Below are 24208 nucleotides of genomic sequence, written 5' to 3' on the forward strand. Positions count from 1 at the left end.
CCAACCCCAGGCCTGAAAAGTGCAATTTATCATCTCAGTCAGGTCAGAGGGAATTGAAGCCTTTGCATCTATTTAAGGGAACTCATGTCCTATTGTTTATGTACAAGTACTTTGTACAGATCTTTGAAGGAAACGAGGAAGGCAGTTATTTTATTCAGTCTCTTCTTTCTTGGCTGGTTTTAATCGGGGTAGGGTTTTCTGCCTGAACCATTTGAATGGATGCTGTCCTTTGTAAATGATGACATCTTCATGGAAGAGAGAGTTGGTTTAAGAGAGTGGTTGAAATCTCATAACTTGTTCTTCTGATGATCCATTCATAGGGGAGAGAACTGATTTTGATCACCCCCACAAGTGCAATATCAATTGAGAAAACTGCTAGAGGTCTAAGTCCACCAAACTGCTCTTTTTTTAAGTTTCTCATGCCCCATTTTCCCAAAGCACATTAATGTAGACATGCTTAGAAAGGTCTCTGCAAGAGGAACACTTTGATATGTATAAAACTCTTTAACTCCTTCATGGGCATGCTCAGCGGAAGAGGTCGAAAACGAGGGGAGGTCCACCAAAGTGGTTTTCCTTAAGTTTGTCAAGCTTCATCTCACCAAACCACACTAAAGTAGTCCTGGTTGGGAAGATCTCTGCCAGAGGAACACTTTCATATGTATAAAACTCAATAGGTTAAGAAACCCCTTAAGGTACAGCAGTTAGTTAGGGTTGCAATCTAGGGTTAGGGTTGCAATCTAGGGCTAGGGGTTAGGGTTGCAATCTAGGACTAGGGGTTAGGGTTAGCATCTTCACGTCTAGGGGAATCGCCCTAGAATTAACTCAGTCCTGCCCAAATCTGGCATGAAACTTCCCAAGGCTGGAGGGTTAGCTAGCCTGTAATGTGCATTCGAGCATATGCACATGCAATTTGGAATATGCAGGTCCTGCGCTTTTCCTGAGGTGATCATTTCATGAAATCTCATAACTTTTTGCATCTCATGTAGGGATTATTGATCACTTTTGTGACTCGAAAGGGTTGAAGAAACCCCGAAACAGAAGAGCACGAAAGCAAGCAAAAGAATACCTATCCCCCTCTCCCTATCACAATCATATATGGATAGACCAGCCAACTTCACAGTGACCATCGGTCCCCTGCACCTCCAGTCAAATAGCTATGGTGCTCCATGTAAGGGAATCCAAGATCTTTCTCAGTGGGACTTGATAAATCCAGCACTTCTCAGACCCCCTCACATGGGACAAAGAAGCTATTGTTTTGAAAGCTGTCAGCATTTTGGCATTTCTTTAAAATCAAGCAAACCAATACCAGCTGAGAATATGTAAACACATCGATTTATTTCCTCACAAGACACAACACAATCACTTCAACAACTCACACGTGACAAATGCTATATTCCTTCGCAAACGCTGCCGACGCCACCACTTTGGTTTTTCCAAGGGAAACTGTTCATAGAAAGCGATTTTTAAAAGTGAACCGTCTACGAGACAAGCACAAGACTGAATAAATGTCTCTGCAGCCTTGGAGCCAAGTATGAAATACTGGGGTCCCACTCAATTCAAATTGCATACACGTGTGTATGTTGCAGGTCAAAATTCAATTTTCAATTCAGACTCAATTTTTTTTCTTCTTTTTTTTTTCAACTTCCAAAGATATTTTTTGGCGATACAAAATGCCCTTCTTAAAATCCAATCAAATGGCCTGTGAGAACAGCGTGCATGTTGCAGGTCAACATTGCATCGGAGTGAATTTTTTTTTTTTTGTCCAGACCTGGGTTGATTCCCAATTTCATTTGTCTCCTAGCCCTAATTATTCGAGAGGAAAATCGAGAATCAACCCAACTTGAAAAAAATTCAAATTGTGACCCATAACACACATCATAACCATCACGTCAACAAAACGGCAACACTTTAAAATGGCATGAGATGGATGATCAAGTAACAAAATCAATGTTTGTAGCAATGACACGAAAAAGAGTTGTAGTTCTTCAGTGGACTGAAGATATCCTAATCTGCAAAGACGACCTTGTGTATTTGACGGGGGGAAGTGCACAGTTGATACAACCCCGGTCGATTCTTTGGCGCTTTCACAGTAACAGGCACTAGGCTGTCAACACTCTCCCTCCACTGTCCACTGCCGTGTTGCAGTCTGTAAAAGTTCTTTGAAACATTCTTGTACCAGAGAAGAGAAACCTCACCTTCTTGACCAAGGGAATGGATCTGTCCTATCAAAACCTTTGGGCAGTTAAGCCGGCTATCCTCTTCCACCACTGCCACAAAGTCACCGGGTTTGAAAGGGCAGTCATCGGAACTCTGCGGTTGTGCTTGGCCACCGTCGGATCCCTCGTCCAGACGGTCCTCGGCGTAGTCTCTGGCCAGGTCGACAGCAAGCCTCTTTCGGTCATTGGCGGTGCGGCGGTCGTATGTCCGCTGAGCCTGTTGCCGTGAATGTCTGAGCGCGGCCGCCAATGACGCCTTCAGGGCATCTGTGCAGTCCCTGTGAAATGGAAATCTGGTTTTAGAGATGGCTACATTGACAACACTGAATTTAGTGGGTACTGGTCCAAGTGTAAGTTGCATGTTTAAGTTGAGTTTTCATCTTAAGTGTTTGTTTTGTTTTGGTTGCCTGTGGAATGAATGGCCTTAGTACAAGAGAAAATTATAAATTAAATTACAATATTAAGGTCGGGACACGCACAGAGTTAAACTAGAAATAATTAAGACTAAAGGAAATTTGCAAGTCATGAAAAAAAAATAAATAAATAAATAAAAAATAAATAAATAAACAAATATATATATATATATATTGAGGGCCTCCCACAATATCTACTTCGCTCTACTTCTATGTATTGAGCACTGTTCTACGAAAATCAAGTCACACTAAATACATATATATATATATATATATATATATATATATATTGAGGGCCTCCCACAATATATACTTCGCTCTACTTCTATGTATCGAGCACTGTTCTACGAAAATCAAGTCACACTAAATACATATATATATATATATATATATATATGTATAAATTATAAAAGAGCCTAGAGCAACAAATAAATCACAGTAATAGCTATGAAGAAACTGATTACTCTGGTCAAAGCAGAAGACCAGGGTGACATTAATATTGGCACAGTAATTCATTTTTAATTTCTTTTTTTTTTTAAATTTACTGAAAGGGGTTGACTTTATATCTTGGCCAAGAGAGTTCCAGACCTTTGGTCCTTTAAAGCGAATATGAAAAATACCATAGTTTGTGCTAGCTCGAGGCAGGTAATAAGATTGATTTGCTGCACTTCGTGTATTGTAGTTGTGGATACTAAGTACTGAATTAAAGAAGCCATCGAGATAAAAACTCCAATTTTCTTAACAATATCTCATGACTGATGGTATCAAACGCCTTACTGACATCTAAGAATATACCGCAAGAAAAATGCCTGTCAATTGCCCATCAATTGCCCTTTGAAATCTATCAACAACACCAAGTGTAGTGTGATGAGTGGACTGCTAAGCCCTAAAACCAAGTTCATTTTCAAAGAACACTTTTTTTTCCTTTTCAAGGAAATCAACTAATCTATTGCATGCAAGTTTTTCAAGGAATTTATTAAAAACAGACATCAAGCAGATTGGTTGATAATTGGATAGACAAGTGTGGGATCCCTTTTTATAGACTGGAATCACATTTGCTAATTTTAAATTGGCCGGCATTACAACCGGTCTCAAAGGAGGTATTGAACAAGATTTGGTCTTGAAATATCTTTTATAAAATTGACTTTTTTTACTGGAATGGATATTTTGAAATCCTTGGGTTATCCATGGCTTTGACTGAAATTTTAATTCTTTCTTAGGTAAGGTAAGGTCAAGACTTTATCTAACGAGGGTTAACACGAAATAGCCGAGGCTAATAAACTTGCGGCCCTCTAGATAATAAATAATGAGTTCTTAAAGAATTGTTAAATGAAATTGTATGTTTATGTTCTGAGGGCCAAAAGTTGAGGCTATCTGCTGTTGCGATCATTAAATAAAGGCATGACTTATTTGCTGAATTGTATAGTAGTAAAAAAAAAAAATGGCCACTTACTCTCTACCATATGACCAGGTAATGAATGCAGATCGAAGCATGTTGATTGTCACCGATTTTCCAGTGAGGCTGCGAAACAAACTTTTCATGTGCGCAGAGAATGCGGGTCCTGAAAAGCTTTCACCCTTCCTGTTCTACAAGGTGCAAGTAAAAAGAAAACATTCATGAATGGACAATGAACAGAAATGAACTATAACCAGTTTTAATTCACAATAATAATTATAGTAATAGTAATAATAATAATAATAATAATAACAATAATAATAATAACCAGTTCTACCATTTTTTAAGACAAATGTTTGCAATTTTCAAACCACACCTCCCCAGTGGGCAAATCACTCGATCTTTTCCTCAAGACTGAAAATGACATTGAACTTGTAAAAAAAAAACAAACAAAACAGTACTGTATGTAGTGGTCAAGCTTTTGCTTTTCTGAGACCCCCTCATGCTGTCCATACCACCATCAGGTTGACACACTGAGTAGAATTAATTTCCAATCCCAGGCACCCCTATGAGGGTGGTTAAGAAATCCCAAGGACCCCTACGAGGGTGCTTAAGAAATCCCATGGACCCCTATGAGGGTGGTTAAGAAATCCCATTGACCCCTATGAGGGTGCTAACCTAGGTCTCTGCAGGTGAATCAAGAAAATGTAGTGCTAGGGTTTAGGGTTAGGTTTCAAGGGTAAGACATTTGAGAGATTCACCCTTTGAAAGGGTAAGACATTTGAAAGATTCACCCTTAGAAGGGGGAGACATTTGATAGACTCACCCTTTGAAGGGTGAGACATTTGAAATATTCACCCATTTGAAGGGTAAGACATTTGAAAGATTCACCCTTACAAGGGTAAGCAATTTGAAAGATTCACCCTTAGAAGCGTGAGACATTTGAAAAATTCACCCTTTGAAGGGTTAGCAATTTGAAAGATTCTGAAAGATTCCCTCTTTGACGAGTGAGCAATTTGAAAGATTTAACCGGGTTTCTGAAAGATTCCCTCTTTGAAGAGTGAGCAATTTGAAAGATTTAACCGGCTTTTAGGAGTTTAGGGCTAGGGTGGCATGCTATTTTCCAGTTGAAGGTGATGAGTTGAAGGGTTCTCATGAATATTGTCCAGTTTCGGGGGATAAGTTGAATCTACTTACCAAAAGCAAAAAGTTCCCACTTTCCTCCTTTGTAAGGCGTGGACGAAACTCCTTGATGTAATTTGCAAGAACTTTGTACAGCTCGTGGCCAGGCTAAAAAAAGAAGGACAGATCCTTTTTCAGTTGACTTCCCCTTTTTTAGAAAGCGATGGGAAAATTCTTCGCACAGTAATGAGTATGGTGTCTTTGTTCATGTGAAATCGGCAAAATCTACAATGATCCTTCATAATCGTAAGAAAATAAATAAATAACTAGCTACCCAATTCCCTTGCCGGCTGCAACTTGGCAAATGTTAACAACACATGCTGTCCATTTCTTTTTTCCCTTGAGCTGGCATAAAAACTATATGTTTGGAAAGCACATTGTTTGCAAAGACTTTGCAACTGGTACAAATGTTCTTTTCATCAGCGCCACAAGAGCGTTTCGGGCTTTCTTAAAAACTGAGTCCTTATCTCACCTGCAGAGTTAGCTCATCCCGTCCACAGGAGCTTTTGGTTTTGTAATCATTAAAGTGGAGCACAATGGAATCTTCCCTCATCACCAGCAGATTTTGTTCCTTCCGCTGTCGTGCCTCCAAGCTGTCTGGCTCTGTGACAATTCGAAGAGTTCGCATCTCAAGACCCCGGGATGGTGGAATGAAAACATACAGGCTTAAAAGGACCAAGTTGCAGCTTTCCCTGGCTTTCATGTTGACCTCCCAGCTCAATTGAAAGCGTTCGCGTTGGAGTGAGACGGCAGCCACAACCTCGTCCCTAAAAGATTGAACGACGAGGCTGACTTAGAATCGACAAAGAAAGTCCACATAATTGATAGAAAAGTCAAAAATGTTTTTCGTCCTTGTACCTATAGACACCATTCCTCTACCCCTAAGGTTCAGAGAACATCTCGAGTCAACTTTATCTCGGCTAACTAGGGTAAATAAGTCCCTCTTCATTATGGGTGATTTTCATATAAACTTATTCAATTGTGAAAGTCATCCTGAGTCCAATGATTTCTTGCTAATGCTAAACTCCTTTTCTCTTGTACCTTGCATCTCACAATCAACACGTATTACTTAAAGATCAGCAACCTTCATTGATAATATATTTGCAAATAGTCATGCTATGAATGCCATCAGTGGTAATCTAGTCTCTAATCATCTTCCTCAATTCCTGATCGTACACAATCTCAGACTGAATTATTTCAATCACAATTTCATATTTTCCTTGGACTTAAAACTAGGAAGACTGGTAGAATCTCATTCAGTGACAGGACAACATCTGTCATTACTGATGGACTAAAGAATGAAGACTGTAGTGAGATATCTGATTTCACCAATGAACTTTAAGTCAAGTATACAGATAAATGCAAGGTTCTGAAAGCTGAATGCAATCTTGACACATTTTGAACATGAATCAACTAATATAAGGACTCAAGCAAAGACTAAACAATTGGATTGAGATAAGTACACATGAAGCATATTATTCTTGAACTCAAACTGTAAGACATGCAATAATAGGTCAAATGTGACATACCAAATCCTCAGTAGAATAGGTCACTACCTTGAGGTTACATGTACTGGAGTTACTTTTTCTGTGACCAAGAGGTTCTGAGCTAGTAAGTGCTGGTCTGGACACTCTGAACTACTGAGTTAAACTAACTAACTGTACTTCTTTTATAAGGAATCGAGCAATAGCAGGAAATTCTCTAGAATTTTGGAAGTTAGGTGTGATCATTCTAAAGGAAATTTATGATGCAAATCCTGTGTGTATGATAATTTGGTTATCATAGGAAATAGTTTCTGAAGATGTAATTCTAAAATTCTAACAAAAAATATTGCAATGTCATGCACAATTGTTAGCCTGCTCACATGTAGACTATATAAAGTTTTAAACTATTATAAAAATGACTTTTCCAAACTCGGTGAAGAGAAATTTATCAATGACTTAATTTTCACGTCTAGATCTGGAATAACATCTCAAGTGATCGTTATAGATGCCAACACTAGATTCAATATTTTGCTATGATCAGATATCTCAACTTGTAAATTATCATGCACCGTGTCGAAAGCTCTCCAAACGCAAAATCAAGTGGTCTACCAAGCCCGGTATCACTAAATGCATTCTTGCCAAAATACAATACAGAGATAAGCTCTATTCCCAGATCCATAGGTGTCCACATTCAAATCCTAATCTGATGTATCTTCGTAAGAACTTCAGGAATAGTGTTGTCAAAGAAAAAAATTATAGCTAGCAAATCCGATGATTTTAAAAATGACTTTTTGTGTAATAAGATGAATATGAGAAAAACATGGTCTGGAATTAGATATCAATCATCAACATTGGTAAAGTAAAAGCTGATTACATTTCCCAGTATTCTTGAAAGTGGTAAAACTGTTGACAATCCCTGTGCTAATGCTAACATCTTTAATACTTTCTCTGTGGGAATGTAGCTAGAAAACACTGACAAAGACATTCCATGTGGGAACTGCTCTCCAACTGCTTTTCTGAAGGGCAATTTTCCTGATTCCCCTGTTACTTCAGTTCAAGTTGATTGATACATATCTCAAATGGACAATAACAAATCCATTGGTCCCTACAGTATACCAGTATCATTGCTAAAATTATTAATTTGCCAGTTTACAGGTACTGGCTCAAAAGAACAAAAGAGAACTCACCAGGGTAGCCAGCGATTTAGGGCTTCGAACTCTTCTCGCGACGAAGGCCGTTCTCTGTCGCCTTGCTTTTGAAATATCGTTGCCTGTGCTCTCAACTGACGAATCATTTGTACATCCTTGAAACCAGGACCGTGTTCCTTATGCAGAAACTTCACCGCATAAAGCAGTGAGCTCACGTGGTTTGAAATTGTCGCCGAACTGCATTGCCTCTCGTCCTAGCAACAACATTTGAGTAAATCCAGGTTATTGAAGGTCACGTACAACCAAAAAACAAGTGAGAGAAATTGGCAGAGCTGAGCTGACCGGCGAAGTAGTTCCGGCAGCCATTTTGATTCAAGAGACAAGCATTATGGTCAGCGGTCTAAGGGCGTCATGTCATATTTGTCAAGGTGTCCTTTTTGTCTCAAGCAAGCACGTGCCTCGCCGCGCGAAACGTGACGGCTGCGGGGAGACCAGTAGGGCATTGGCCGAGTTAAAAATATTGCTGACGTTGAACAAGCTGCAAACTTGCAAGACAAGAACGTCTTTTGAAAGCTGGTCAAACAAAAGCAATGAAGCCTGAAAAACTCGAATGATTTATGGGGCACAACGGTTGTATCTTGCTGCACAATTTAAGCCTGAAAATATGGCACAATTTGTGATTTTTCCTTTTCTTTTACCTTTGTTGCCGTCCTATCAGATGGCTTGAGACAGTTTTGCAGTTTTTGTCGGCAAAGTTATTTCCTAAAGGCGACAAGAAACAATTGCCAAAATTCAAATCTGCACTCACCCTGAGAAAGTTGAAATATTGTTCCATGAGACTTAGGCGGAGAAAAACATCTGGTGCTAGGTCCATTCCGAGATATCTCTTCAAAAATCCAAGGTAGCCTTGAGATGAAACAGAAAAACAGAAAATCAGGTCAGGTGTGACGCACGTGTGTGTTGCTTACTTGCTTGCGAGCGAGCGAGATATTTGAATGCGAATAAGCTAGCAAGGTAATTGACTGCGAATAATAAGTGTTCATGTAGTGACTTACACATCATGCGCTCACGCGCTTTGAGGAAAGTGGACTGCGCGACGGCTGCACTTTGTCGTTCAAGGTTCACCGCTCTAGTGAAGTAATTGGAAACAGCATCCAGAAAGACGTCCACATCGGGTGGGATATCTCGCGGACTTAGGGCGTAGGTGAGTTTTTTCCGGGTAGGTGTAGGAGTCAAATGGTGCGGGCTGTCCAATTGGCCAAGGCAATCTGGTTGTGGTGATTTTTGCTGCGTTGCCTGTGCCTCGTGGCTTACAGGCGATAAATTCGAAGTCGGAGGATGTTGCGTGGTTTGATCGTGAAAGTCTAGGATCTGTGATTCGTCGTCGTCGGAAGCATAGCACAGGTCTACGAGAGAGGCCATCTTTTTTTCCCCGCTGGTTTTTCTCTCTTAGGATGGGAGAAGAGATTGTTTTAACCCTTGAGTTGTCTTTTGCGGTGTTCAGTCGGCAGCGTTTGGAAGGAATAGAGGCCGATTAGGTGAGATCATGGACTTTTTAAAGTGGGGCTGTGTCGTCCCCTGGGGTTTGACGATTGGACAAAAAGTTGAATTTTTGAGAGCTTAATGCAGGCGCCGCGAGAGAGCTGGGGCTTCCAAAAACTGTTCCCTCAATAGTATAGACAGTGCAGCGCGCGCCTGTCACAGTCTCGTGTTTGTGAAATGCGCTGTTTAATTATGAGAGAATGATAAACTTTGAGGATGAGCTAAGAAGTTGAATTTTTGAGAGCTTAATGCAGCCGCCGCGAGAGAGCTGAGGCTTCGAAAAACTGTTCCCTCAATAGTATAGAAAGTGCAGCGCGCGCCTGTCACACTCTCGTGTTTGTGAAATGCGCTGTTTAATTATGAGAGAATGATAAACTTTGAGGATGAGCTAAAAAGTTGAATTTTTGAGAGCTTAATGCAGGCGCCGCGAGAGAGCTGGGGCTTCCAAAAACTGTTCCCTCAATAGTATAGACAGTGCAGCGCGCGCCTGTGACAGTCTCGTGTTTGTGAAATGCGCTGTTTAATTATGAGAGAATGATAAACTTTGAGGATGAGCTAAAAAGTTGAATTTTTGAGAGCTTAATGCAGGCGCCGCGAGAGAGCTGAGGCTTCGAAAAACTGTTCCCTCAATAGTATAGAAAGTGCAGCGCGCGCCTGTCACACTCTCGTGTTTGTGAAATGCGCTGTTTAATTATGAGAGAATGATAAACTTTGAGGATGAGCTAAAAAGTTGAATTTTTGAGAGCTTAATGCAGGCGCCGCGAGAGAGCTGAGGCTTCGAAAAACTGTTCCCTCAATAGTATAGAAAGTGTAGCGCGCGCCTGTCACAGTCTCGTGTTTGTGAAATGCGCTGTTTAATTATGAGAGAATGATAAACTTTGAGGATGAGCTAAAAAGTTGAATTTTTGAGGCCTTGATGCGGCCGCCGCGAGAGGGCTGGGGCTTAGAAAAACTTCCCTCGATAGACTAGAATGAATAATGTATGGCGTGCGGCTGGGAGAATCTGGAGTTTGTGAAAGGCGGTGTTTAGTTATGAGAGAATCATAAAGTTTGATCAGAATTAATAGAGGGAACGGGAAGTGGTTATGAAAGCCGGAGAAGTTCAAAGGATAAGAACAATGGGAGCCCTCTGAGGTTGAAGGTAGAAGTCACATTCAAAACAAGATGGCGCTTGCTATGGGGAGACGATTTGGAAGTTATTTTAGACATTTTAGAAGGTGATGAAAGAGTCAATCAGCAGTTTGTAGCAGCAGTTAAGCAGCATGTAAGTTGCGATTGTGCTAATTTAGGTGTGTAATTTCTTTCTACCGACCCAAAACGTTCGCTCGGTGGTATATTCGGGGCATGGCAAGTTACTGAGTCGAGTCAGCCTTTTAAAAATGTTACAGCCCCAAAAATTGGACTTAGATATACATGTCCTAGCTGCAATGACTGATCAGGGTTTTTCTGTAGAAGCTACACTGAATGTCTGGTTTCATATGAGAAGTACTTGCTGGAAACAGCTCACATGGAATTTTATTTATTTATTTATTTATTTATTTATTTATAATAACTTCATTTGCCTAAATAATAAGATAATAATAATAATAATAATAATAATAATACAGACAGATAACAATAGAAATAACATCGAGATGCAAAAAGGCAAAAAGGGTCAAGCCAGAGAGGAACTCAATTCTCATTGACGGCAGCCCCCAGAATAAAAGCAATATGCAATAAAAATAAAACTAAAATGTAAAGGTAAAAATTATTGAAAAAACAAGTTAATTGATAAATGGATATTGGTGCAATATTATTGATATTATTTAAAAATGTGTTCTTTCAGTTTTTTTTTTAAACTTACTAGCAGAGCTAGAGCTAACTACTATGTCACTTGGCAAGTCATTCCAGATTTTTATATATTTATACCAAAAAGAGTTCTTGAGGATATTTGTTCGAGCATAAGGCGTCCAGATTTTGACATTGTTGGTAGATCTCGTCCGACTATTGGAGAAAGTTAAGTAATTACATATAAGTCTACTCTTGAAAAACCATGAATGAATTTGAATAATTGCACTAAACTAAGAAATTCACGACGCGAGTCGAGTGTTGGCCAGCCAAGATACTTCAAACGTTCACTATAGCAATATGTTGCACGAATCGTAATTTTTCTTTGTTGGTTGTAGGTCCAGCAACATGAAATGATCTGCAAAGACTGTGTGAACGACACAGCAGTCTTCACCAAGGATCCATTCAGCCTTTGAGCGTCAGCATACTTGCTGAAGTTGTGGCTTCGGCAATCAGGAAATTCAATGAAACTGAATTGTTACAAAAAGCTTGAGGGATGAACTAAGCAAGTATTCTTTTCAACAGCCAGAGGAAAGAGGTTTGGAATTCACTGGTATCAAATCAATGTATGATGGGTTTTTTAAAGAATTGAGACCTGGTGAAGTTTTTCAGAAATATCATGCAACAGTCCCGGTGAAGTCTAGGCAGTTCTTCACTGGACTGTCAAGGAATGCTGCCCCATTATGATGGTGGACTAAAGTTGCCGACTGCCTCATTGCATACTACTGTAAGAGAAGCAAGAACTCACTCTGGTGACAATGATCCCACCAGTACAGTACCATCTGAGGGGCAAAAGGGCTGGTCATGTGCTGCACAATTTGTGTGTGTGAGAAATATGCAAGAACCGGTACCGTGGAGAGCCAGCAAGCTATGGCAATACTAAAGGCTGGCAAACTTGACTGTATCAATGATTCAAACAAAGCATGCAAAATCTGATTTCAAGTAATAGAACCGTGGTGGGCTATGGTCAATTACAGAGCCAGCTCCAAGAGTGGTTTCACTAGGAATCGAAACTGTTACGATAACTCTCAAAGCTACTAGTGATAGTGATGGATTGATCATAACTGATCAAGGATGTATTGCATGGCATGACTACTTTGTGTGTGTACGGATATGCTCACAATTCTCCTTCCCAAAGGATGTGAGTGAGAAAAACAAGATCGAAGTGAAGCACACAACAGAGGGGAAGTGTCTTTGCAAGGAAATTAGTCAGAGTTGCTAATCAAATGAACAAGGGAAGCAAAGTTAAAGTTCTCCATTTATATTTCACTTACTTTTGTGAACAACAAATAGCAAAGTTGTTTACAACATTATGAAAAGAAGCTAGTTTCTAATGTTTAGTTCCAAACAATGTGACAATGCCAAATGAAAACTTTCCCATGTGAATGTGGAACTTGGTGTCAATACGATCATAGCTTGTTTGAATGGAATTTGGAGGATTATGGAAAACTACTTATGAATGATTTCATTCTAAAAACGTGTGTTAACCATTGTGTTAATCACTGTTTGATTGTGAAAAAGTGGTCTGTCATTTCATACTGGCATTTGTGGATGGCGTGCCAAAATGTTCTTCTCAATTTCACATTAAAAAAAACAAAAAACACTTCCTATGCTTTCTGTCCTCTTACATTTGTTGTAGGACTGCAGAAGCAAGGCTACAACCTAATTGGCATTGTGTAGTTCCAGAAAATGTCCATACTCCGCTTAAAGAGAGGGTTGAAAATTCTTGGGAATGGGGGGAATCTCAAAGGCCAAAAGCCTCAAGGAAATGTATGAACCTTCATTGCAATTTCCAGAGTGTTGGGAGGGGGTCTTAAGAAAAGTCCCTTCTGTGGGGGGGAGGTATGGATAATATTTATAGAAGTACATAGGGCAAAAAAATTCCAACCTCCCAAACGAGGTCTCTAGTTTTAGTCACACAAACTTGACTTTTTCGTGGACCCTGACAAACCTAGAATTGCCATGAAATTTCTAACGAGCAATCTGACATTCTCTTTCGCTTAAATACGGTAGCATAGCCAGTAAACAGTAAACACTCTCGTGTTTGTGAAATGCGCTGTTTAATTATGAGAGAATGATAAACTTTGAGGATGAGCTAAAAAGTTGAATTTTTGAGAGCTTAATGCAGCCGCCGCGAGAGAGCTGGGCCTTCGAAAAACTGTTCCCTCAATAGTATAGAAAGTGCAGCGCGCGCCTGTCACACTCTCGTGTTTGTGAAATGCGCTGTTTAATTATGAGAGAATGATAAACTTTGAGGATGAGCTAAAAAGTTGAATTTTTGAGAGCTTAATGCAGGCGCCGCGAGAGAGCTGGGCCTTCGAAAAACTGTTCCCTCAATAGTATAGAAAGTGCAGCGCGCGCCTGTCACACTCTCGTGTTTGTGAAATGCGCTGTTTAATTATGAGAGAATGATAAACTTTGAGGATGAGCTAAAAAGTTGAATTTTTGAGAGCTTAATGCAGCCGCCGCGAGAGAGCTGGGCCTTAGAAAAACTGTTCCCTCAATAGTATAGAAAGTGCAGCGCGCGCCTGTCACACTCTCGTGTTTGTGAAATGCGCTGTTTAATTATGAGAGAATGATAAACTTTGAGGATGAGCTAAAAAGTTGAATTTGTGAGGGCTTGATGCGGCCGCCGCGAGAGGGCTGGGCCTTAGAAAAACTGTTCCCTCGATAGACTAGAATGAATAATGTATGGCGTGCGGCTGGGAGAATCTGGAGTTTGTGAAAGGCGGTGTTTAACTATGAGAGAATCATAAAGTTTGATCAGAGTTAATAGAGGGAACGGGAAGTGGTTATGAAAGCCGGAGAAGTTCAAACGGTAAGAAGAATGGGAGCCCTCTGAGGTTGAAGGTACAAGTCACATTCAAAACAAGATGGCGCTTGCTATGGGGAGACGATTTGGAAGTTATTTTAGACATTTTAGAAGGCGATGAAAGAGTCAATCAGCAGTTTGTAGCAGCAGTTAAGCAGCATGTAAGTTGCGATTGTGTTAATTGAGGTGTCTAATTTCTTTCTACCGACCCAAAACGTTCGCTCGGAGATATATTCGGGGCATGGCAAGTTACTGAGTCGAGTCAGCCTTTTAAAAATGCTACAGCCCCAAAAATTGGACTTAGATATACATGTCCTAGCTGCAATGACTGATCAGGGTTTTTCTGTAGAAGCTACACTGAATGTCTGGTTTAATATGAGAAGTACTTGCTGGAAACAGCTCACATGGAATTTTTTAGCTGGTTGTAGCAATATGTTGCACGAATCGTAATTTTTCTTTGTTTGTTGTAGGTCCAGCGACATGAAATGATCTGCAAAGCATGCAAAATCTGATTTCAAGTAATAGAACCGTGGTGGGCTATGGTCAATTACAGAGCCAGCTCCAAGAGTGGTTTCACTAGGAATTGAAACTGTTACAATAACTCTCAAAGCTACTAGTGATAGTGATGGATTGATCATAACTGATCAAGGATGTATTGCATGGCACGATTACTTTGTGTGTGTACGGATATGCTCACAATTCTCCTTCCCAAAGGATGTGAGTGAGAAAAACAAGATCGAAATGAAGCACACGACAGAGGGGAAGTGTCTTTGCAAGGAAATTAGTCAGAGTTGCTAATGAAATGAACAAGGGAAGCAAAGTGAAAGTTCTCCATTTCTATTTCACTTACTTTTGTGAACAACAAATAGCAAAGTTGTTTACAACATTATTAAAAGAAGCTAGTTTCTAATGTTTAGTTCCAAACAATGTGACAATGCCAAATGAAAACTTTCCCATGTGAATGTGGAACTTGGTGTCAATACGATCATAGCTTGTTTGAATGGAATTTGGAGGATTATGGAAAACTACTTATGAATGATTTCATTCTAAAAGCGTGTGTTAACCATTGTGTTAATCACTGTTTGATTGTGAAAAAGTGGATGGCGTGCCAATGTTCTTCTCAATTTCACATTAAAAAAAAAAAAAAAAACACACTTCCTATGCTTTCTGTCCTCTTACATTTGTTGTAGGACTGCAGAAGCAAGGCTACAACCCAATTGGCATTGTGTAGTTCCAGAAAATGTCCATACTCCGCTTAAAGAGAGGGTTGAAAATTCTTGGGAATGGGGGGAATCTCAAAGGCCAAAAGCCTCAAGGAAATGTATGAACCTTCATTGCAATTTCCAGAGTGTTGGGAGGGGGTCTTAAGAAAAGTCCCTTCTGTGGGGGGGAGGTATGGATAATATTTATAGAAGTACATAGGGCAAAAAAATTCCAACCTCCCAAACGAGCTCTCTAGTTTTAGTCACACAAACTTGACTTTTTCGTGGACCCTGACAAACCTAGAATTGCCATGAAATTTCTAACGAGCAATCTGACATTCTCTTTCGCTTAAATACGGTAGCATAGCCAGGATATTTAGAAATTCCTGTAAAGAGTCGTGCTACTACACAGCATTTTTACAGTTTGACTTTTTTTGGGCATGGCCACTTGGCATCGGTAAGCTGTTCCCAAGATTTCTTCCCATCTTTCCTTCCTTTGGTATTGCCACTCTGACATGAAATGGATCTCTCCATTCTAATGGTGTTACTATTGTAACCAAACTGATGAAGAACTGAAACCTGTAACAAAATGTTGATGATTGATATGGATGATTTAATAACATATGACTTGGAATCATTTGAGTAAGGAGATCTTTAGATTTAATGTTTGAGTTTGGATTTTCTGATTTCAGTATGACTCTTTTTCATAGATTTGAATGCAATTGCGCTCTGCAATTTTCCAAAAATAATATGTCCAAATCTATTTGCGAAAAAAAAAAAAAAAAAAAAAAATAGAAGAGAAGAAAACACCTGTAGATATCAAAAACCCAACCCTTAGAGCAACAATTTAAGATACACACACACACACACACACACAGTGGTTGTTTTCGTTGTAAAACAAGATTTAATGGAGTGGCTTCAGTTTACAAGCGTCCTCCTGAAATAAAACTAGTAGTAGTAGTAGTAGAATCTTTATTTATACACGATAACAATTCAAGGTAAAAGGCTTGTGGGCTCGTGTACTTAACAAAATAGTATCTAGCCAACTTATGATTATACTGAGACACATTTCAAACTAAATAAGAAGCTACACTACAATAAAACATTCAATTTCCTCTCAAACTTAAAAGTACTTGTAATCAGTTGATCTATTCCTAGCCGTCGAACCTGATGAACTGGTAAAAAGTAAAGCTTGTGAAGTGATTGTTTCTCCTGAGATTCTTAAGGGCGAAACTACCTACATTTTTGACAAGATGGTTAACATAGCTAACATAGTACCGAACCTCTATATGCTAAAGAGTCCTAGACCGGCGATCGGTCGCGCCGGTGAGTGACGAACAGAACATGACAGCGAGAACGAGGAAGGAAGGAAGGAAGGAAGGAAGGAAGAAAAACAAACTAACCCTAACACAATTGAAAAATCTGAACGCGTGCAAAGTCCAAGTCATTCGCAGGCGCAGTCACTGCCATTTAGAATAGGACACTTTTCAGGTTTGGAGAGAGGGGGTCAGAAAGTCCTTCCAGGAAGAATCGTCGGGCAACCTCTTACGGATGGCTTCCAGAGCCAGCAGTTTGGCCTGTCGACCGCGTTGGGCGATGACCGTGTTTGCTACCCTCCGCAGCTGTTCCCAGAAGGCCGCTCGACCACTGGACAATTGAACGCAGAGCAGCTGGGGCACCAGCAGGGCTAGCTCCCCGATGCGTCGGATGCACTGCAACCTATTTCTTTCCACTTCTAAAAGGGAGCACAGCAAGGCCTTTACAGACTGCTTCCTCGTAGTTTTCTGGCCGGGGGGCAATGACTTGGGGACTGCCAGCTCGTAGAGTTGGTGGACGGCCACCGCACTGGCCAGCAGTCGGCTGAAGAGGGCGCCCTTGCTAGTGGAGCTCCTAGCGAGGAGATGGCAGAGATCCAGGTGGCGAGCAAACACCCTGCAGACGGGACATGGTGGTTGTCGCCGACAGGGGTCTGCTGGCTCCATCTGCGGCCAAAATCGACCGGCCTTCAGGGCACAGCTCTCCTCTGGGCAGTCACAGGCAGCGGCGCAAATGACAAAGAGGCTTGCCATCTTCTCGGCCACCATTTGACGGTGCGCGTCTGCGACTCGCTGGCTGGTGGCCTCTTGCACTGCCTCCGGATCTTCTTTCCAAGCGCGTCCTCCTGCATTTGCCGCTGTGCTGGCCATGGCAGTTTGTAGTTCCTGTTGGGACAGACAACAAGAAGGGGAAACAAGATTGACGATATACATCACCAGTGCGCCAGGAGGCACCACACAAATGATCCAACAGGGTTTAACAGTGATGATCTGATCGGTGATCATGAATGTAAGTTTACCTCTTGGCGAAGTGGCTGGTGGTCTCTGAAGAAGTTTGACACGGCCTGCCACGTTTCCTCGTCGGGGAAATCCTCCATTCGGAGACCCGGCACCGACGAGTGCCTCAGGCCCCAGCGATCCTCTGCCTCTGCTTGCGCTGTCTGCCCTTCGCCTTGGCCTGTGGTCGTCGCTCCTGCTCCAGCTGTCATTTAAAAAGTGAAAAAAAATAAATAAATAAATAATAATAATAAAATCAAATCAAATAAATAAATAGATAAATAGATAAATAAATTAATAAATAAATAATGTGAACAGAAAAAAAACCAAAAAAAAACCGAACAAAACAGACAATCAAACAAAAGGCAGCAGTTGGTTAACGCGGTTGCTTTTCAGCCTTATCATTACCTGGTTGTCCGCCCTCAGGCAGCGCCCTTTCTTCCGTGCGCGTCGCCTTGGTTCTAGCAGCGCCTACAGAGGAAGCCCTTCTCTTCTTTCTTCTGGCAAGGCCGGCGACAGCCGTGGAGGTGGTGGCTTCTGCTGCCCTTTCGGCCCCACCGCCGTCCCCTTCGGACGAGGAGTCACTCTGCTGCCCAGGTTGGCTAGCTAGCCGCGCGAGCAGATCGCAGAGCAGTCTGTCCGTCTCTCGGGAGGACTGGCGTTGCGCAGTGCCGTCGCTGGACGACTTGCCGATTTCCCGCATGACGCTTTGCGGACACTCTATCAGGGGTTCGTCGGCGTCGTCGTCTTCCTCGTTGCTAGGGCTGGATCCCTCCGCGGCTGACGACTCGTCGCCCTCTCTCCAAGCTGGGTTCAGGTTGGAGTGAAGCGTTTCTAAGGTCTCCGGCGATAGGGCTTCAAAGGTGCCGAAGCTCACGCCGTACTCCACCATGGCGGACGCAAGGTACTGCGGACAGAATGTTCCGCTCTGATATCTGATGGCCGCGTACCTGAGGTTTAGGAGTCGCGCCCTGCTGAGACCTGAGCCCGCGGTGGTTGCCCGACTTACCAAGCAGGCCACGTCGCACACAGCCAGTCGCCTCAACGTCAAATTACTGGCTTTCGCCGACACTGTTATGTTGCCCGGTAGAAAACCCCCGTGGTCTTGCGTAACGAGCTTCCTGGGAAAGCCGTGCGTGTATTCTGGGCTGGCCAGGGACCAGGGAGGTGCATTCCAGACCATGATATTTCCAAACCTACATGGAGACGAAGGATTACCAAACAAGAATTGAGGAAAGAAATGGATTGATTCATTTACTTAAGTATTTCTACAAAGTACACGAAAAACAGAGACACAAAACTGAAAGAGAAACCGAAAAAAAAAAAACTGAAACAAAAAACTAAGCATCCTATTGCCCCTCCATTCCCTAGATCTAATACGCTCACGCAAAAAGGAGGCAAAAACTAGAATCTAAGAGCTACAAACCGAGTGGGTTTGTAGCTCCGACGACATTTAGGACAGATTATTTTAAAAGTGCGATAATGTTCGCCATCAAAGACATGTAAGAGTCTTTTAAAGTCAAAATCCTGAAGCTCGCCCCTAAAAGAGCCAAGGGGCTCTGACTGCCTAGCATCAACTGGAATATGTTTCATATGTTTGTTGTTAACTGGAATATTGTTCCACAAAAGGAATCATTCTAATCGAGTCAAAGTCTCTGCAAGTAGATGCTTTGCTCATATTTGGTTTAATTCAGGGGAAAAGCTGAGCATCCTTCCTAGGCGAGTCTGACTGGCCGGTAACAGGTGATAAAAAATGATCCAAAGGTCCGGCGGGCTAGATCTATCTGTCCACGAAGTCATTTAAAGAAGAGAAAAAAATAGGAGATCTAAATACTCCGACCATTAGCCAAGGGGTAAGAGTTTAAGCCTAACGCGGAAATCAAATCCAATCATATGAAAATGAAAAAAAAACCAGCGACCTACCTGTCCAAGCGAACCAGGTTTAAATTGCTGTCTAAAGGCGCTTGTCTGCTAGTTAGGGCTTCGGTCAACTTTGCCCCGTCACGTCGGAAAAGTTCCCACTTGTTCAGGTCTCTGAGTAGATGTTTGCGACGGGGAGACTTCTGGGTTGGATCAGACGGAGAGGGCAAAGGAAGCGTGTCTTTCCACCCAATCTCTAGGCTGCGTGTGCAGTAACTTATTGCGCTGGCTGCGTCTTCGAAGGTAAGTGCGTTGGAGACCCTCTCCTCATCAGAGTCGCGAGGCACTATGTGTCTTGGCAGCGTCAGACTGTCCAGCAAGAACAAATCAAAGTTGAAGGCTAGAGGCCTGTCCGGGGATTCTGCGAATGCCAAGGGAAAGTATGGCTGTACAGTCTCCGCGTCCCTTTGGACGGAAAGTGCCTCCTGTTTTCGGTAAAAGGACTGACTGCTCTCCTCTACAAGTTCCTCTTCTGGCACTAAAAATGTCCTGTCCCCGGGCGTCTGCACGTCTTCCTCATCATCGTGGTCGTCAGCTCTGTCGGCGCAAAAACCTCCTATTAGACCATTACCCTACGGCTACCAAAAGAGAAAAGGGAAAAAAATGGGCCAAGTAGAGGAGCGATTTGACCCACCTCCTACCACCTTCTGCTGCAGCCTCTGTGTCAAGCAACTGTCTGAAAATCCAAGACAGACACACTTTTTGTTTGTTGTTTTTTTGTTTTACACAAGTAACAATGGGAATAGATACAGATTGTGGCCATTTCCAGAACGTACCGAGTGCGCGCGACAAAATTGTACACCAAAGATATATCGCAGATCCTGGGTTACTAAAAACAAACAGAAAACATGAGGATCCTACCTTGCTCCAGCGCCACTGGTTTTTCGACTTCTCTGGTTTTTCCTACACAGAACAAGATACGCGATCGTGTTAAGTTGTCTAGGCTCGTTCCAAATGCATTTGAAATCACGGTGAAATGAACTAGCTACGCCTGCTGCCCCAAGAAGTGAAACCATAGGTTAAGAAGGCATAATCGGCGGTTTGACCAGAATATCCGAGTTCACGTCGAATGCCTTACAAAAGTCAAGTAAGCTATCTTTCTCAAAAGTTTCAGCGTAATAGTGGAATTCTCTCTGAACTCTGTCATGAAAACAGAGAACAGATTTCACGGCTTTACCCTGGTTCCACGTGTCATCATCATTTAGTTGATATCATTTACCTTCTTGGTGGACTCTTGTCGTCTCTGCCACTACCGTCGTCACTCTCTTGCGAGGATCTACGAGAATAATGAGAATCATAATCATAATCATAATAATAATAATAATAATAATAATAATAATAACAATAATAGGACTCTAGATTTGCCATTCACCTTTCTCTTTTCTGTATAGTTTTAGATATGCTTTTACTTATCAGATTATTAGACTTTGAATCTGTTCAGATTTGACTCCGTTATCTATAGTTTTCCAGACGCTTTGAAAGAAAAAAAAAAAAAGGTGCAGATGTGAGCCGAAAGTGAGTTCTTTTTCATCGTTTTATTCGCTGTTAATATTTTGTATTGCAGAAGATTTGATGGAAATTATTGCTATATAATAGTAAGGGAAATAATAAGGAATCATAGTAAGGCATAATGATAAGGAATAACAGCAAGGCAATGAGAAAGCTATTTCTGGGAATCATAGCTAAAGCCAGGAATACTGAGCCAAGAAGTGTTCAGCATTATTATCATAGCTATCATTATTATCAACCGAGGTGTGTATGCACTCGCTTTTCTTAAATTTTTATCAGACATTTCAATGTATTTTTCGATTTTTAAGCATTTTATCGGAATAATAATAGTTATAAAACAAAAACAAGACAAAACAAAACGGAAACAAAACAAAAGAAAAACCAACAGTTTTTTCGCCCAATGTAAAAGCAAAATAATTATAGTGATCGCTTGAGGCTTTCAGTCGGAATTCGCCAAGTAAATATTTGGCTGTTAGATTCGCTCCGACGAACGAAGGGCTAACGCTCGAAAGGTCAGCTTTTATAATCGTAACGGTGGCCAATTTACCATTTCAACTTTGTTGATATGTTCAAATTATTTCCTTACCCCCACCGACGCAGCCCCAAACATTTTCTTTAGAAACTATCGGCCTTTATTCATTTGGCTGTTAGGTTTGAGACGAGTTTTTCGAAGTGTGTCACCAGATAGCCATTTTATAGTATGGCCACGATCGCATCTTTCGATGGTGAACTAGCTAGAAAACCAAAATAATATTTAGAGTCGCTTGACCTTGCTAAAGAAACATTTAATACTCTCAAGAGGCTTGAAAGATCGAAGCTTTCAGTGAAAATTCGGTGAGATTTTCTGACTGCCGGGCATTTAGTCTATTTAAGACCATTCCCGGCTGCCGGGCATATGTATATAGCCACAGCGAGTTCCGAGTGGAAACAAACAAACAATTCCTCTTGGAAGTGTTACAAGATGCTACAGCGATTTCTACTATTGAAAACAATACTAAATAATGCTTCCCCTACCGAAATAATTCCTGCGAATCTCGTTCCTCTGCTTGACTCGAACTCTTGGATGAAAAATAATCGGAGATCGCTGCTTTCCGGCTCATTTTTAGAGGTTCTCGCTGCGGCTTCAAGTACGTTTCTTTAATATGTATTTATTTTTATTTTGCCAGGGGACACTTATATATAACGGGGGCACCTTACGTCAAATTTCCCAAAATAGATCTTGCCTTACTTTGTTTACCTATTGACGTCAATTTTCTCCAAATAGACGTCCCAAAAAAGCCTCTTGACGTCATTCGAGGATTTTCCCCACGTAGCTATTTTGGTGTTTTGGCCGAGCGAACACTGGAACTTGCCTCGACGGGGCAAGTTCCAGTGCTCCGGCGGCTGCCTGTGCATTCTCGGTGCTCGAATGACTTGGACGGTCGAACTAAATAATAATTGAACAATATGGTATTAAACCGACAATTTCTTTTGATCGATCCAGCCCAAAAGAGTCTCCCTTTGTTTACAGAGCCCTCCTACGCAGCCCCTAGGCCGAGATGATGAACGAAAGCTTCGATTGGACGGCAGATGGCCAAAGCAGTTTCCCATTACCCTTCGAGATCATACGTCAAAATCTAACCAAAATACCTGCAAAAATAAGCACTTTTCCGCGAAGAGAAAGCAAGAATATTTTACCGACAAAAGAAATTCCTGTAAAGAGTGTACAAATCAAATTGAGACGACAAGTGACTTCCTTCAAGCATCTAAAGAGTGTACAGATCCGAAATGAAGCTGACAATTCACTTCTTTCTTCAAGCAAAGAGTCCTTGAGATGAGCCTTTTTTTCTTTTCGTTTCGTTCAGTTTCTCTACAAAACAATGCTTCCTTTTTCGGTCAATGAGCAAAATCGCCAAGCTGATCAAATGAAATTTCTCACAATCTACTACTACCTAAGGCTTTTCTCAATGTCTTGGCACATACCAGTCGTGGGTAATTGAAGTACTGGGCTAGCATGAAAAGTCCAGCTTATTATATGAGTCAGGTCAGGTCAGATCAGAACGACCATTTTAATACATGCTGTTCTTTGTAAATGATGACATCTTCATGTAAGAGAGTTGGTTCTAAGAGAGAGCGGTTGTGATTTCTTTTGAAAGAAGGCAAAGATTCCAAACGACAACCCTTTGAGCCCCCCCCCCCCCCCCCCATACCCACTTACAAATTCTCCCTAGTGATCTTTCCATTACCTTCTTCACAGAATTTGATACAATACCCAAACACTTTTCCTGAGCTGATCACTTTAGGAAATCTCATAACTTTCTCTTCTCATCTAGTGATATTGTGGGGGGAAGACTGACTGTGATCACTTTTGTGACTTCAAAAGGGTTGTAAAACCCAGATAAAACAGCACAAAACCAACCCCAGGCCTGAAAAGTGCAATTTATCATCTCAGTCAGGTCAGAGGGAATTGAAGCCTTTGCATCTATTTAAGGGAACTCATGTCCTATTGTTTATGTACAAGTACTTTGTACAGATCTTTGAAGGAAACGAGGAAGGCAGTTATTTTATTCAGTCTCTTCTTTCTTGGCTGGTTTTAATCGGGGTAGGGTTTTCTGCCTGAACCATTTGAATGGATGCTGTCCTTTGTAAATGATGACATCTTCATGGAAGAGAGAGTTGGTTTAAGAGAGTGGTTGAAATCTCATAACTTGTTCTTCTGATGATCCATTCATAGGGGAGAGAACTGATTTTGATCACCCCCACAAGTGCAATATCAATTGAGAAAACTGCTAGAGGTCTAAGTCCACCAAACTGCTCTTTTTTTAAGTTTCTCATGCCCCATTTTCCCAAAGCACATTAATGTAGACATGCTTAGAAAGGTCTCTGCAAGAGGAACACTTTGATATGTATAAAACTCTTTAACTCCTTCATGGGCATGCTCAGCGGAAGAGGTCGAAAACGAGGGGAGGTCCACCAAAGTGGTTTTCCTTAAGTTTGTCAAGCTTCATCTCACCAAACCACACTAAAGTAGTCCTGGTTGGGAAGATCTCTGCCAGAGGAACACTTTCATATGTATAAAACTCAATAGGTTAAGAAACCCCTTAAGGTACAGCAGTTAGTTAGGGTTGCAATCTAGGGTTAGGGTTGCAATCTAGGGCTAGGGGTTAGGGTTGCAATCTAGGACTAGGGGTTAGGGTTAGCATCTTCACGTCTAGGGGAATCGCCCTAGAATTAACTCAGTCCTGCCCAAATCTGGCATGAAACTT

At 41.4% G+C, this 24208-nt stretch overlaps 2 protein-coding genes and 1 long non-coding RNA gene across 4 annotated transcripts; 1 reads left to right on the top strand and 2 right to left on the bottom strand.

Moving 5' to 3' along the window:
• Positions 1–1310: 1310 nt before the first annotated feature.
• On the bottom strand, positions 1311–8757 carry LOC148715849 (uncharacterized). Of its 2 annotated transcripts, none has more exons than XM_088746409.1 (6): positions 8648–8757; positions 7879–8093; positions 5680–5974; positions 5223–5315; positions 4083–4216; positions 1311–2494 (listed from the first exon to the last, which is right to left on the bottom strand). In XM_088746409.1, the coding sequence occupies exons 1-6, from the start codon at positions 8711–8713 to the stop codon at positions 2005–2007; spliced, it is 1293 nt and encodes a 430-aa protein (XP_088602535.1). In that variant the 5' UTR covers positions 8714–8757; the 3' UTR covers positions 1311–2004. The 2 variants fall into 2 exon arrangements, with proteins under 2 accessions (XP_088602535.1, XP_088602537.1); XM_088746411.1 differs by lacking the exon at positions 8648–8757 and adding an exon at positions 8182–8220.
• A 1521-nt stretch (positions 8758–10278) lies between these two features.
• On the top strand, positions 10279–12744 carry LOC148715850 (uncharacterized). The gene is made up of 2 exons (XR_015995812.1): positions 10279–10645; positions 11547–12744. It is a non-coding gene; the product is annotated as an uncharacterized LOC148715850 (long non-coding RNA).
• Positions 12745–16669: 3925 nt separating this feature from the next.
• Positions 16670–23255, bottom strand: LOC148715851 (uncharacterized). The gene is made up of 8 exons (XM_088746407.1): positions 23161–23255; positions 22201–22389; positions 20674–20730; positions 20089–20130; positions 19458–19991; positions 17943–18730; positions 17558–17739; positions 16670–17423 (listed from the first exon to the last, which is right to left on the bottom strand). The coding sequence occupies exons 1-8, from the start codon at positions 23253–23255 to the stop codon at positions 16710–16712; spliced, it is 2601 nt and encodes an 866-aa protein (XP_088602533.1). The 3' UTR covers positions 16670–16709.
• Between the last annotated feature and the right edge of the window lie 953 nt (positions 23256–24208).

Source organism: Stylophora pistillata, unplaced genomic scaffold (genome assembly GCF_964205215.1).
Source record: "Stylophora pistillata unplaced genomic scaffold, jaStyPist1.2 SCAFFOLD_760, whole genome shotgun sequence".
In the NCBI taxonomy this organism is placed as follows: Eukaryota; Metazoa; Cnidaria; class Anthozoa; order Scleractinia; family Pocilloporidae; genus Stylophora; species Stylophora pistillata.

Excerpts from the sequence above, each read along its gene's own strand:
- LOC148715849 (XM_088746409.1), bottom strand. The coding sequence starts at position 8,713 with ATGGACCTAGCACCAGATGTTTTTCTCCGCCTAAGTCTCATGGAACAA. Across the intron at positions 4,217-5,222 it reads GTGGGAACTTTTTGCTTTTG|AACAGGAAGGGTGAAAGCTT; the intron begins GTAAGTAGATTC and ends TGCACCTTGTAG. Across the intron at positions 2,495-4,082 it reads ACCTGGTCATATGGTAGAGA|GGACTGCACAGATGCCCTGA; the intron begins GTAAGTGGCCAT and ends TCCATTTCACAG.
- LOC148715851 (XM_088746407.1), bottom strand. The coding sequence starts at position 23,255 with ATGAGATTTCCTAAAGTGATCAGCTCAGGAAAAGTGTTTGGGTATTGT. Across the intron at positions 22,390-23,160 it reads AAGATCACTAGGGAGAATTT|TTCGACCGTCCAAGTCATTC; the intron begins GTAAGTGGGTAT and ends ATTATTATTTAG. Across the intron at positions 18,731-19,457 it reads AACCTGGTTCGCTTGGACAG|GTTTGGAAATATCATGGTCT; the intron begins GTAGGTCGCTGG and ends GTCTCCATGTAG.